The sequence below is a fragment of the Fragaria vesca genome, linkage group LG2, assembly GCF_000184155.1.
Source record: "Fragaria vesca subsp. vesca linkage group LG2, FraVesHawaii_1.0, whole genome shotgun sequence".
NCBI lineage: Eukaryota > Viridiplantae > Streptophyta > Magnoliopsida > Rosales > Rosaceae > Fragaria > Fragaria vesca.
In genome coordinates, this window is record NC_020492.1 from 8,298,810 (window position 1) to 8,311,994 (window position 13,185).

Sequence of the window (13,185 nt, forward strand, 5' to 3'; positions counted from 1 at the left end):
ATGACTCAAGAAGCTGATGTATTGATCAGTAAGTTAAAGAATGAACTTGAGACTAAAATGTCTGATGACTTGACACTGCAAGCATATTGACGGGTGATTTTCAAGATGCGTTGAGATACATAAACACTAATGAAGATGATGTGCTGCTAACCATTGCGGACATGACAATAGCAAGGAAGAACAAAGACTATGCAAAAAGTAATCAGATCAGAGTCGAAATGCAGGGGAAGGGTGTATTCGAAATATGGATGTGGGCAATGAGGGTTTCTCTAAACCTCGTGGCCTAAAAGAACAAAAACAGTAGAAATTGTTCTTAAGATCTAATCAGACATAACTGATGTTGTAATATTTTTTAGTTGTCTGTAGTTGTAGTCAGTCTCTTAAGTTCCTTGGATTTTGTTTTGTCTTATAGTTTTTCCCTGTTAGCAGAAAGGGAATACTGCGGTTACTGCCTCAAGACTTGTCAAGCAGCATACTATACAGGTTCTGCATTATACAACTTGGCTATAAAGCCTATAAGAATGTTGGTTTGATATCCATTATAAAAAGAAAAAAGGAGATAAAGTCATTGTGGTGCCTCATTTATATTTATCTTTACTCACTAAGGAGATAAGTTTTTTTTATGTGCAATCAAATAAATACAGTGCGGTAAGAGTGTATGAGGTTCATTTCTGTTGCATCTGTTGTGACCTAACTACGAAGCAAAATGTTAACAGGAAACACACAATTGGTTGTCCCAATAGCCTTGTATATGTTGTCATGAATAATGTCTCTACTCTTCCTCAGTTGCATTTAGATTTGGTAGTTGGTCTAAATTCCAGACTCTGGTTGTATTTGAGCAATTGAAAACCAAGTGGAAGACTTTACCAAGTGTGGGCTGCGGCACTCTGAAGCAGCAATCAGGTGGATGCCTGAATTCTATGTGCCCGTGGTAGTTTGACACAGTATTATCAGAAGTGTGAAAACTGTGATGAGTATTCTGATTATTTACACAAAATTTGCCATCCAGTGTTTTATGACTAACAGAGGGATTCTCTGGTTGCTAGAGCTCTGCATCAAAACAATTAGTCAGTCGACATGACAAAAATATTGTGGCAAAGTTATAATCCTGATAATGAGCTTTTCTACAATCATCTTAAAACAATATCATTATATTTTCACCAACCACATCACTGAATAAAGTCCATCAAAGAAGAAGTTATAGTACTTGATGTTTCAAAGGATCTCAATTTACAAGATTGGTATGTACAAAAAAAAAAAAGAAAGAAAGGAATTCAGGAAAAAGCAAGGCTGTAAAAGTAGTTATAGGTTGATACCTGCAAGTTAGGCTTATACAGTCTCTGTCTAAAAGGCCAACTAGGTGCCCTCTCTGATCCCGAGGATGCTCTGTGACAACTGGTATTTCATTCATTTCGTATCTATTCATGATATTCTGAGCAGAAAATAGATCCATACTGGGTGTAGCAGTCCCTGGTACTTTGCATACTTCCCCATCAGAAGAACACATTTCATATACAATAAGTTCCTGCAGAAGGTACGGCCACTTAGTCACTCTGATTAAGTTACAAGTTAGAACTAAGTATTTGCACTACAGCATTACTACTAGCTTTCTGAAATCTGAACTTTGACCTAAGATCAACATGATCCCAAAATACATGCCCAACATAATCCTAACACATTATTATAGTTAAAAGAATTCTCTGATTATGCATGAGGTTTCCAAGCAAATTGCTAAACTAACCAATTATATGCCACAGGTCCTTCAATCTTGCTACCATTTGAAATGGCATGGATAAGTTTTATATCTCGATAATACGACATGCAAACATTTCATTTCATCACATCTTTTTTCAGGCTCATTTCCCAGGGACATTGTCTCGTCCTCGCTTTCTACCAAAATCAGTATGGCAGGGAATTGAATGCAGTTACCAGAAAGGAAAATTAGCAGATATATATATTAGGAAGTAACTATTACCTTGGGTTGTTTTCTTCTTGATTTTGCATATTTATTGCTGAACGTTTGAATGTCTTCTAGTGTCAGTATACCAATTAGAACTTGATCACTATCAACGATCATGGCACAGGGCTGCTTTTCTGCAAGCATTAGAGCCACTGCTTCTGTAAGTGAAGTGTTCATCCAAACAGTCACGTATCTTGTTCTCATGGCTTCTGAAACGAGTATTTTCTTTTCTAACTTTTCCGTATCAATATCAAAACCATCAATGCAGAGTGAGCTTTCCATTTCACAAAGGTCACTCATGTTAGATGTGCTTTCGGTGAATGTTTTTCTAGAAGATAGCCCACTCACCCTAGAGAAACGGTCTTTAGGTTGTTGAATGCTACTAGTTTCTCCCTTTGAGAGTTTCTTACTCTTTGAGACATCTTTTCTTCTTGTCTGCCCAGATGTAACCCATGAAGATAACCCTACAGCTCCAAGCAGCGGTAGAACAATCCGATAATCTTGTGTCAATTCAAAAAGTAGCAACACTGCTGTAAGAGGTACCTGGCACACTCCTGCAAGAGTAGCAGCCATTCCAACCTGTAAAGGAAAGCTCTCCAGCGGTCAAAATCTCTAACTTTGTGAACCCATAACAATTTCAAATGGGTAAAATACTGTATAGTCCTTGTGGTTTGAAGTCGACATATGTTCAGTCCTTGTTTTTTATTTTAATATGAATGGTCCTTAAAGTCACGATTTTTCATCCAAATGATCCTTCCGTCAATTTTCTTTAAATGGCTGACGTGGCCGTTAAAAATTACAATGTCTTTAACAGCTATGTCAGTATTGTAACAAAAAAATTGACGGAATGACCATTTGAATGAAAAATCATGACTTTAAGGACCATTCATATTAAAATAAAACCACAAGGACTGAACAGATATCGACTTCAAACCATAAGGACTAAACAAATTTCAATTCATTTAAAATTAAAGCAGAGAAATGCAAAAAATAGGTAATTCATGCAGAAAAGGTTAGGGGTTATATCAGCTGTCGAAGTATGATTCCGAATTTTTAGAGTCAACTAAATAACTGAATTCAACCTTCTCTAATCCAAACAAAGGAAGCACAAAATCACAAGATATTGTCCCTGAAGGTATTGGCATATTACCGGTCTCTAGATAACTACAACGCAAATCCTTTTTAATTATTTGTTCTGAGGTATATCAAAACAGAAATGCATCTAGAAACAAACATTAGATATGCAAGTTTCTCATAAATGTGAAGGCAAACTATCTTCTAGATATAAAAATAAAATAGAAAAGTACCAGTCCATATGCTTGTGGTGATGCTACTTCCAAGTAGGAGAGGTGAAGTATAGGATTGGACTGAGCAACTGCGGAACCAATGAATTTCCCATATGCCATTCCTGTTGCAGCACCAATGAAGAGTGATGGAGCATAATAGCCTCCAACTAACCCAGAGGCGCGGCACAAAGAGGTTGCACCTATCTTAACCACTACTAGCTGAACCAAGAGATCAGCTGAGAGGCCTTTCACAAATGGTCGAGATTCTAGCAAAATGTCAACATTCTCAAATCCCCAATAAAGGATTTCAGGATATGCCAATGCTATTAGCCCAACTGATAAGCCTCCTAGTATAGGAAACAAACTTCTTGGCAGGGAAGTAGCCTTCTGAAGATTGTCAACGACTAACAACATGTACGATGTGCACTTTGAAAAGGTTAATGACACCAAGCCACATAAAACACCCAGAAGTAGATAAAGCGGTAGCTCTGAAAATGAGTTGAATACATCTCATTGTTAACACCACACCTTAAAAAGAAAGTAACTTCAACATCTAACTCAAGATATACTAAAGCAATGCCTGGCTTTCAAAAAAAAAGAAGCAATGCCTGAAAAACATTCATTTCACTACAGTGAATAATCTAGTGCTGTAAAGATACCATATAAATCAGAAGTGAAATTTCATTTAGATCGTGCAATATTGACCAAATAATGGTGTCCAAAACTATATGTGGTAAAGGCCAATCACATCACCAGGAAACAAGTAAACAAGTCGCATGTAGTGATCCACATTTAATAAAGGAAACCATGTAAATGGAAAGCATCGGGGTGTATTCAGTGGATATCACAGATATATCTGTATCATGTCACAGATAAGAGGGAGGTGTACCAGTAGGTGAGCGGAAGTCATAGCCTGGGACCTTAAATGCAGGTTCAGAACCAAGACCAACTTGTGTAACTACAGAAGCTATCACTGCACTAAGAATAACCATAGAAGTGGTATTTGTGAGCGAAACAGATGAAGAAGAAGAATCTGCTGGTGATGGCCATAGCACTGACTCTACGGCAAAGAAGCAACCGGAAACAGCAGCATTGAACCCTGAAAAATGAGAACAACATATACAAATTCCAGTTATTCTATACAAATTGATAATGGGAGCATCGAGAAACATTAATACAAATACTAATTTACTCACCAGAAGCAATTCCAGCAGCTGATCCAGCAGCCACAAGAGAGAGCTTTCTTTGAGAACTCTTATCGACCACAGAACCAACACCTTTGGCAATGGAAGTCCCAATCTCAACACTAGGCCCTTCTGGACCTAAAGAATTCCCAGTTCCCAGAGTAACACAAGCAGCAACTGCCTTGAGAAATGGACGCGACGCAGCCTTCAAGCTATCAAAAACCGAAACTGGCATTCCCATTTTCACCAACACATTCTCTTCCTTTTCCTCTTCTTCTCCTTGTTCATCTTCCAACGCACCTCTAAGCACATTCAAAATGGCCACAATCGAACCCCCGGCAACCGGAACAAAAACTACTCGCTGCCACATATCTGTAATGGGCTCCTCTCTCAGCCATGAAGCTCCTCTCTGAGGTATCCCATCCCAAAATACATCACGTATCTCATGCACCTTAATCACCATTCATACAAAAATCTCAGATAAAGCTCAAAACTTTGCAACACAAGCAAGCAAGTCTAAACACAAAGCAAAAGTAGGTAGTTAGGTAAAGCTGAAACGTACTGAGTAGTTGAACAGAACGACACCGAGGCCAGTGAGGAGACCAACCAAGCTGGATGACAGTACTATTGTCCAGTTCCCATTGCCACGGCCTTGGGACATGCTGTCGTCATCTTCACCTTCTTCTTCCTCATCATCATTGTTTCGATCATTGTCTTCTTGTACTTGTTGGGTTTGTTGGTTTTGAGAGAGACAGAACAAAGGTCTGAGAATGAGAGCTCTACTTCTGGTGTTTGGTGTTGTAAACTCAACACATCTGACTTTGGGTTGTGATAATGGAGGGAATGGAAGTGAAGTGTTTGATGAGAATGGTGGCAATGGAGGAGAGGAGGGTAGACGACATAAATGACGGTTAAAGCGGGTGTTGGGGAACCGCCATTTACAGTGGAGACCGCCCATTGGGTACACCAGTCCCGGAGCTAAAGCTAGCTATTCAGCCAAGCACAATAACTAATGGATAAATGTCTCATAAATTTAAATAAATTCGGTTTTTGCTACAAAAATAAGCTGAACGACGATTTGGATAATTGGAGACAGACAAAGGGAAACTTAACTAGCTGTTGAGGGTCTGAAAAGCCGAGTTTGATATTTTGGGTTTTTTTTTTTTTTTTTTCGGTTACAAAAAAATGGTGGTCGGGTGGGACTACCACTCCGAGGTCGGCAACATGGGTATGGCCTCTCCCCATGAGGTGTTTTTCATTTGCGGAGGATCGAACCAGTGACCTCCTATTACCAGGAGTGCCACTGTAACATTTGTTCAACAAGCAAACCTAGCATGTTTTCCACTGGAACAAACCCCATGGGTTGACGTTTGGGTTTCTCCTCACATGCATTTCTTTTCTTGCTTGTAACCGAACATGAGTTATTTGTTTGAGTTTTCTTTAATATTTACTAATTTACAATCTTGGTAAGTAACTCGTAAGATGTAGTGTAACTCGTAAGTACACAATCTTTGTGATGATATTGTTACCAACTATAATAAAGCCTTTTTTAAATAACAAGTTAATGCAAAATTATTTAGTTGAATTGCACAAATTGTTACTTTAAATATTTTAAAGATAGGGATTGTCTAATTTGCGGAAGAAACGGGGGGTGTATGGTGACACAAATTTGAATTGTTCTCCGTAAGAGTCTCTTTGGTATCTCTAAGTCTACAAATTATCAAAAACACAATACTTAAACTATGGAATCTTTCACAAAATTAGTACATCAATCCAAGTTTCAGTTAATTCCATGATTGAGTACTAAATTGCCACAATCATATATCCCTAACCATTCATATATGACGGGAACACAACAGATATGAAGTGGCTGTGAGTCTGTGACCGCCACCAGAAGAGCTGGTGAAAGTGAAACAACATGCATGTGAGGTAACGAAGTATTGCACAGTTAGAGAACCATTTTGATATTTTGTTCTTAATTCTTCGAACTAAGGGAGTAGAAACAACCCTTTTTCTTCTTCTTCGATTGCTCGTCATTTCTAGTCCTTTATGATGGATGATTTGATTTCTCATGTCATCAAACGTTAATGGACTCTCATGCTTCTGGATTAGGTGGATGATTAGGACTTATATTGAGGTTCACAAACCTCACACATCTCCACATTGATTGTATTTTGTGTTTAGCAATGTGATCCAATTTGAGAAGAACTTGGATCATCTGTAATGAAACATCTTGCTAGGATCTGCTTGACTTCTCTCAGATGCCCGCCGTGGCTGAAAACGAACCACATCAATACCCAAAATTAGCTTCCAAAGAAAAATATGGAGGGAAGATAATCCAATGAAATGGTGAAAATAAGGCAATATGCAATGCAAATGCATCATATTTGGTGACAGCATATTCCTTTATTTCGTTTTTGTTGTCTCCCACCTCATCATTCAGCAACCAACATGTTACTCTCATGCACATCCACATGTTATAATCAATTATCATGCATCTAATTTATGTAAAATTCCGACGTCTCATCACGAGGTGTTTGTCATCTTAACGTTTTCAATAAAAATTTAAGAGTAATGATTTTATAAGACTTTAGATTAACTAACATTAATAAAATTTAAAACAAGAATCCAATGATATAATTGAAAGTTCTGATTTTAAGAATATGGTAAAAGTATCGTTTTTGATAATATAACATGTCACATTGTGCAATACAAACACATTGTCTATATATTTGGCTTCTTTCTCAATCTTCTCATTAGTACCTTTCACATTGTATACATTGACAACTTCCGAAACCTAAACTTGTTCTTCACTTCATTACTGTCCCCCTTCTCGACTTTGATCAAAAAGTGAAATGAACGAGGAACGTTAGCCTTGAAAAAGGGAAGTAAAGACACTCCATGTGGGGTTCTACTTGTTCTGCATTGCAAACTCAATCCTGCTACTTTTTCCAGTAATGTGTTGATGATAATTGAATCAAAGTTCTTGCTTGAGAACCTTCTACTCCATTTGTATTTGTATAGTACTGCCTAGCATACCCAGCATTTTAGTACTTTGCCACTTCCATAGAATGATGAAGTCCTAGAATGATTCCTCAGAGAATATAAATGGGAAATATGCACTCGTCGTCGGCATCCCTCGTCATCTTCCATTTGTTTTCTTACTTATTACTCATACACAGACAGAGAATCATCACCGGAATCTGGGTAAAAAGTACTTTCAGACAGTTGAGTATCATACAGGTAAAGTAACATAAATAACTGTACACCAACGAATAACGACTTTAATAAAGTTGAAGACTTTATGTTTGTCTGGTTCAAATCTGAGAATTTCATTGGATTCTGGTGGTGATATATATTATTGTCTGTATATCCATACTGGCTCAAGGTAAAACAAACAGGTAGCTTTTTTTCCAGAACAAGAAAGTATCCAAAAAACTAATATACCGAAGAAAGAAAAACACAAAAATTAATCAATTGTACTTCTTCTCAGTACTGGAATCCATATACAAAATATTTTACAACCATTTAACAACTCGTTCAACCTAAATTTCATTATTAAGTAAACGCTTCCTTCTGCCACAATAAATAGACCAAAAAAGAACATTTTCTGTGAATAAATAGAATCTGGTGCTGTAATTAAAGGATGTGTTGGATGAGTCGAAGATAATGGTAACTTTATAAACCTATACTTTAGCCTCACCATTCAATGGGGTTTCTGCAATTCCCTCTTTCAGTGGTTTTAGATCTTCTTCTGTGAGAGAGGTTGGGAGGGAAGTCTTAGTTAGCTTCTCACCCTCTACAGCCCAACTGTATACTATCATGCCGACAACTGCAAGAGCCATTCCCATTAAGTTCTTAAATCCAAGCGATGAATCAAAGAGTAGCCACCCCAATGTCAAGACACAGACGGTCTTCATGTGGCCTAAAACCTGGAATGACACGGCTGAGAATCTTCCGATGCAGAGGTACTGACTGATGTTACAGAATACCGCTAGGGAGCATGAGAGTAGTATGAAAGCCTGCATACATTGGGATAAACGTTTCCTTATTAGTTTCATCATAAATGTTTAGTTTACTCATAAACTCAGGAAGCAGATTCAGATCAAATGGCTGGCAATGCAAACACTTACAAATGCACCAGAAGTCAACTTGTACTCTGTTAAAAGTTTTCCAGTAAGAAAGTAATCAACGAATGGACCAAGAATGAGAAGGGATATAGCTTGAATCGGAGCCGTCTTGCTGAGCAATTCAAAAGAGCCTACTGAGTATTTCTTCTGTAACGAACCTATTGACTGTTCCCCACAGGACAAGCAAGTCAGATCCACAATATTTCAAGGAACTTATTAGAGCAACACCATTTGAGAAATAATACTCACAATTTGTTGTAATGATGTACACAAGATGGCCACACATGCACAGAGAAAACCTTTGGCATTAACTTTAACATCAGTCACGGTACATATGCCCACACCTATTACCACCACTGCCACAGCGATCTTGACTTCCCTTGAGAAATTTTTACCATGGATAATCCACTCCATCACACAGACCACTGGAATCATGCTCAACTTCGATATCTATAATACAATAATGCAAAAGGAAGAATGTCAGAAATCTGAAGAAAATTTTGCCTGAAAGGAAGCTGGTTCTGAAATCCACCTGATAAAACCCGACAGAGTTAAGCATGAGACTCAAGTTCATCCCGGTGATTGAGGCATTGGCTACAAGTGAGAACCAAATCAGTTCCCACAGAGGAATATGTTTTGATGCTGAGTACCCAGATGCATTCGAGATGAAACCGACCAATGCAGTAACAGAGAAGTGGAAGCCAGTCAAAGTTGTAGCTGAAAAAAAATACAACAAAATTTATCAGTTGCAGCAATGAGATCATCATATGAATTTAGGGTCCTAGTTCAAGCCTAACTAACTGAAATCAGCCTAATCAATCTAAAATGCCGTCAGATCTACAGGGAATGATGACAAGTCTAGAAAGGGTAGCCAGCAGAAGAAGAGCAGCCATGAGTGGAAAATAATGGTCCAACTGTCCAAGTTTCACATGGAATATGTCATTGGAATCTAATTGAGTCATTGTCTGAGAACTACGAGGCCAAACACAATGAATCAATAAAACAAAAGTGGAAAAAAAAATGTGGTTCATCATCTTCAGGATTATGCATCTGTAGAACTGCCATCACCACAATTCAGATCATGCAATCATACAAACCTGATGAAGAGAATTCAGGACAGAACTAAACAACCCAAGACTCATTGAAAGAAACCCATTAAAGGGTAGTGAGATTCGAACATGAAATATGAATTAAGATGTTGCTCCAGATCTGAAACTAAAGCAAAAAACAAAAGAGAGTTGGAACACAATTGAGAAACAAGAAGAAGAGGGAACTAACCAAAACCAAAAGCAAAGCCAGCAGGGGACATAAGCTGCTTGTTGGCCATGATAATGCCCACGGAGCTCACAATATTCATGCCCCATGCTCCCACATCAGAAACTGGCGACTTCTTTTCCTTCTCCATTCTTCCAATCTAAATCAACAACACCCCAAAAACCCAAATCCTCTGCTTCTCTCTTTTGGATCTTCCCTTTTGGGGTTTTCCCAATTTATAAAACAAAGGGAGGTAGAGACAGAGTGCAGGCTATGCAAGCACTCACTCACCTCCGGCAGAGAGAAAGAGAGAAGAGAGAGAGAGAGGAGGGGAGAGAGATAGACCCAGCAAAGATTAGAGACCCTTCACCCTTCGTAATAGTGCATATAAAAACACCCAAAACACAAATGTAAAAGACAAAAGAGAAGGCTAGGCTATATGGGCTGGCTTCTTCATATGCCCTTTTCTTTTGCTTTTGCTGTCTCCCTCAGCAACCTTGGCATGTTACCCATATGGGCTCTTCCTCAATCTTACAATTAATAAATCACCACCATAAATTATTGCCCATAATCAGATTTCAGTTTTACCTCCACCCAGAATCACAGTAGAAAACCATTTAGGTAAAACCATAATTCCTCAAAATCACCCACCAAATTTTTTCCTTTTAAACCCATTTTCATGATATCTTCCTTGTTTTTGCCCAATGCCCAATTATATGCTTTGCAGGTTTGCAGCATCCTACCAAAAAATTCTCCAACTTTCCTCCGTTTGCTGTATTATGTAGTGTTCTGGAGTATGCAATCTGATATGTGTTACTCGATGTTTAGTAGTGTTTTGAAATATTGAAACTGTTAAGCATATATAGGTTTTTTTCTTCTTTTTATTGAGATCACACAATTTGCTAGGGTTTTGAGGTCTAGAGACTAATCCGTGTGAAATGATTATATCAAAACACTTCATTCTTCTTAGTCACAAAGAATAGATTGAGATTAAACTCAATTCAGCATAAACGGAGTTCAAATCTAGATATGTTAGAAGGTTTATTTTCTCTAGACTCATAACAACCTGACCACCTGTGATAATTTCATAAGCCTAAATCGTAGGATTAGATTATTGAGTAAAACGTATCACGCACAATTTACCGTCTAATAGTTTCTAACTCCAGTATTTCAGTACTCTAGAGCATAGCAATTCATAAACCCCTACGTATCTTCTTAATCTCTTAACCAAAACCGTGAAATTTCAACAAAAGTGAGGTCAAATGTTACTATAACAGCGGAGACACTCCAGATTTGGGCTTTACGTGGTTTTGTGATCTGCTATCCCTTTTTTTGATCTGAAAGTGATCTGGAGCATGATGACGCGCAGAACGAAATTATTAATTGGGGAGATGCAACCATTCTGTGAAGGACACGAAGCTTGATTATTGCAGAAAGTGAGAACTCAAGAATTAATAAGAAGCAACCTACGAAGCTTGGAATCATCAAAAAGTCTAAAGAATTGACTCCAGAATTGACCCCTTGGACCAGGCAACGTTAAGTCGACGAGTGGAATGCTTCCCGAACTATTAGGCAGCATTGCAATTCCTTCATCAAAAAATCTTGCGCCCGTCGATCTTGAATATTTTTCATGATTTTGTTCTTCTGTTTGACCTGCCTGCAATTCTTTAAGGCCTAATTTCTACGAGTGATACACCTTACATGTTTTCATCGTTTGGTCAGCTTGTATAATCATATGCAGGGGCAGAGCTATGCTTGGGCTAGAAAGGTTCCGGACCCCTGCCAGCATTTGTCAATCTACCTATAATTACTACATGTACTAGTGCAAATGATCAAATCTTGTGCTAATTGAATCATTTGAACCCCCCTAATCAATGAAAACAACAATTAAGCATATGAAATTAGAACTAATAGTACTTAATGGATAATACTTATAGAAAGAAATCCATAAATGTTGCTTAGATTAGAATATTTTATAAATATTATCATTAATATCTAGTCTATTTAATTGTTTTATCTTATAGAAAATCAATAGGACATGCTAAAAGTATGTAATACCTGCTAAGGAATACATTATATATAAAACCATCAATAAGAGTTTTATTCTGTATACTATCTCGTTTTATCTTTTATGTCTGGACCCCTCTCAGATCTAAATCCTGGTTCCGCCACTAATCATATGACAGAGATTGCGATGTATGGTATGCATTGTACTTGCCTTTCCAAATCAGATGCTATTATTTTACTCATGTTGCAGGAAGTTTGAATTTCTTGATGCTCTTGTGATAGAAAAATGTGGTGTGTTTAAAATCGACTAATGTTATTTTTAAGTCATTCAAAAGTTCTCAAGTTCGAAATCCCACTTGAAGAAAGAAAGAAAAAAAAAACTATGTTTTCTAACATCAAAGTGTATGTCACATATTAGTTTGTTTTTTGAAAGGTAGACGTCAATCCATTAACTAGCCAAAGTTACATAGAAATAGCTCACTCATAGAAAGGCTACGAAAAGATTGAGTCATCCGTACGAAGCTTTAGTTGGTTTAAAACCAGAATAAAAACGATACAAAGACAACCTAACATGCAACTAGAACTGAATAAACACAAAGAAACTCAAATATTATTTCCTAATTGTCACATATTAGTTAGTTGAGGGCAGAGCTTATATGACTATAAAACCTATGGTAAGATCCAAATTGTTGTTTCCAAAATAGTTTTGAAGTTCGCCGCTCCTAAATTAGACAGGAACAGAAAGAAAAAAGAAACACAATACTAATTCTCCAAAGCCCATCCTCTAATTCTCTACTTTTATAGAATGCTTGATATCTTAAAGAGCAGATATTAGATTAGAATAATACCAAAGGTATATTCTCAGACCTCCTGTACAATTGGCTGGATTTGGATGCAATAAAAAACCTTTGTTTACTATAACAATTCAAAAAACAGTTACCACAGCAATCCATGTTAACCCGCGACAAGAGACAAAAAACAGAAAGGAAGAAGGAAAAAGCTAAACGTTTCCAGCAAGCAAGATCGAATAAAGAACAAACACCTCACATCGGCTGATCGGCCTCTTCTGTCCTTTTCCTTTATCAATCATTAGAAGAATTCGGAATTGATCGAACTCATCCTACTCGGAGAATTACCGTCTTTTCAGTTTACGAATCAGTTCAGAAAAGTGAATAACTGTCTGTTTTGGAACAATTAGCAATCCCAGTAGGTGATGATGAGATAAAAAAAACCTTTCACTTGGCAGACCTGAGCAGCCTTTTCGCCAAGGATGGGGAATCGAGCTAAACTAGTAAACAAAACTAGCAATACAACTAAGAACCAACATACATTTTTTCCTTATCGCATTTACCAATGATTCGAAT

General features: G+C 37.5%; 2 protein-coding genes across 2 annotated transcripts; both read right to left on the minus strand.

Moving 5' to 3' along the window:
* Positions 1–977: 977 nt before the first annotated feature.
* Positions 978–5,388, minus strand: LOC101314723 (chloride channel protein CLC-e-like). Its single transcript, XM_004292272.1, has 8 exons — positions 4,993–5,388; positions 4,678–4,881; positions 4,443–4,635; positions 4,136–4,345; positions 3,268–3,734; positions 1,976–2,539; positions 1,317–1,525; positions 978–1,050 (listed from the first exon to the last, which is right to left on the minus strand). Exons 1-8 carry the CDS (start codon positions 5,386–5,388, stop codon positions 1,020–1,022), a joined length of 2,274 nt encoding a protein of 757 aa, XP_004292320.1. The 3' UTR covers positions 978–1,019.
* A 2,163-nt stretch (positions 5,389–7,551) lies between these two features.
* Positions 7,552–10,207, minus strand: LOC101312211 (UDP-galactose transporter 2-like). Its single transcript, XM_004290053.1, has 6 exons — positions 9,839–10,207; positions 9,093–9,277; positions 8,810–9,010; positions 8,564–8,725; positions 8,134–8,452; positions 7,552–7,633 (listed from the first exon to the last, which is right to left on the minus strand). The coding sequence occupies exons 1-6, from the start codon at positions 9,963–9,965 to the stop codon at positions 7,599–7,601; spliced, it is 1,029 nt and encodes a 342-aa protein (XP_004290101.1). The 5' UTR covers positions 9,966–10,207; the 3' UTR covers positions 7,552–7,598.
* Positions 10,208–13,185: the final 2,978 nt, after the last annotated feature.

Coding starts and splice junctions, on each gene's coding strand:
- LOC101314723 (XM_004292272.1), bottom strand. CDS start 5,388: ATGGGCGGTCTCCACTGTAAATGGCGGTTCCCCAACACCCGCTTTAAC. Junction 2,540..3,267: donor CACCACAAGCATATGGACTG/GTACTTTTCTAT, acceptor TTTCCTTTACAG/GTTGGAATGGCTGCTACTCT. Junction 1,526..1,975: donor CAAGAAGAAAACAACCCAAG/GTAATAGTTACT, acceptor TACCTTCTGCAG/GAACTTATTGTATATGAAAT.
- LOC101312211 (XM_004290053.1), bottom strand. CDS start 9,965: ATGGAGAAGGAAAAGAAGTCGCCAGTTTCTGATGTGGGAGCATGGGGC. Junction 8,453..8,563: donor AGTTGACTTCTGGTGCATTT/GTAAGTGTTTGC, acceptor CAATGTATGCAG/GCTTTCATACTACTCTCATG. Junction 7,634..8,133: donor TGCAGAAACCCCATTGAATG/GTGAGGCTAAAG, acceptor CTTTTTACCCAG/ATTCCGGTGATGATTCTCTG.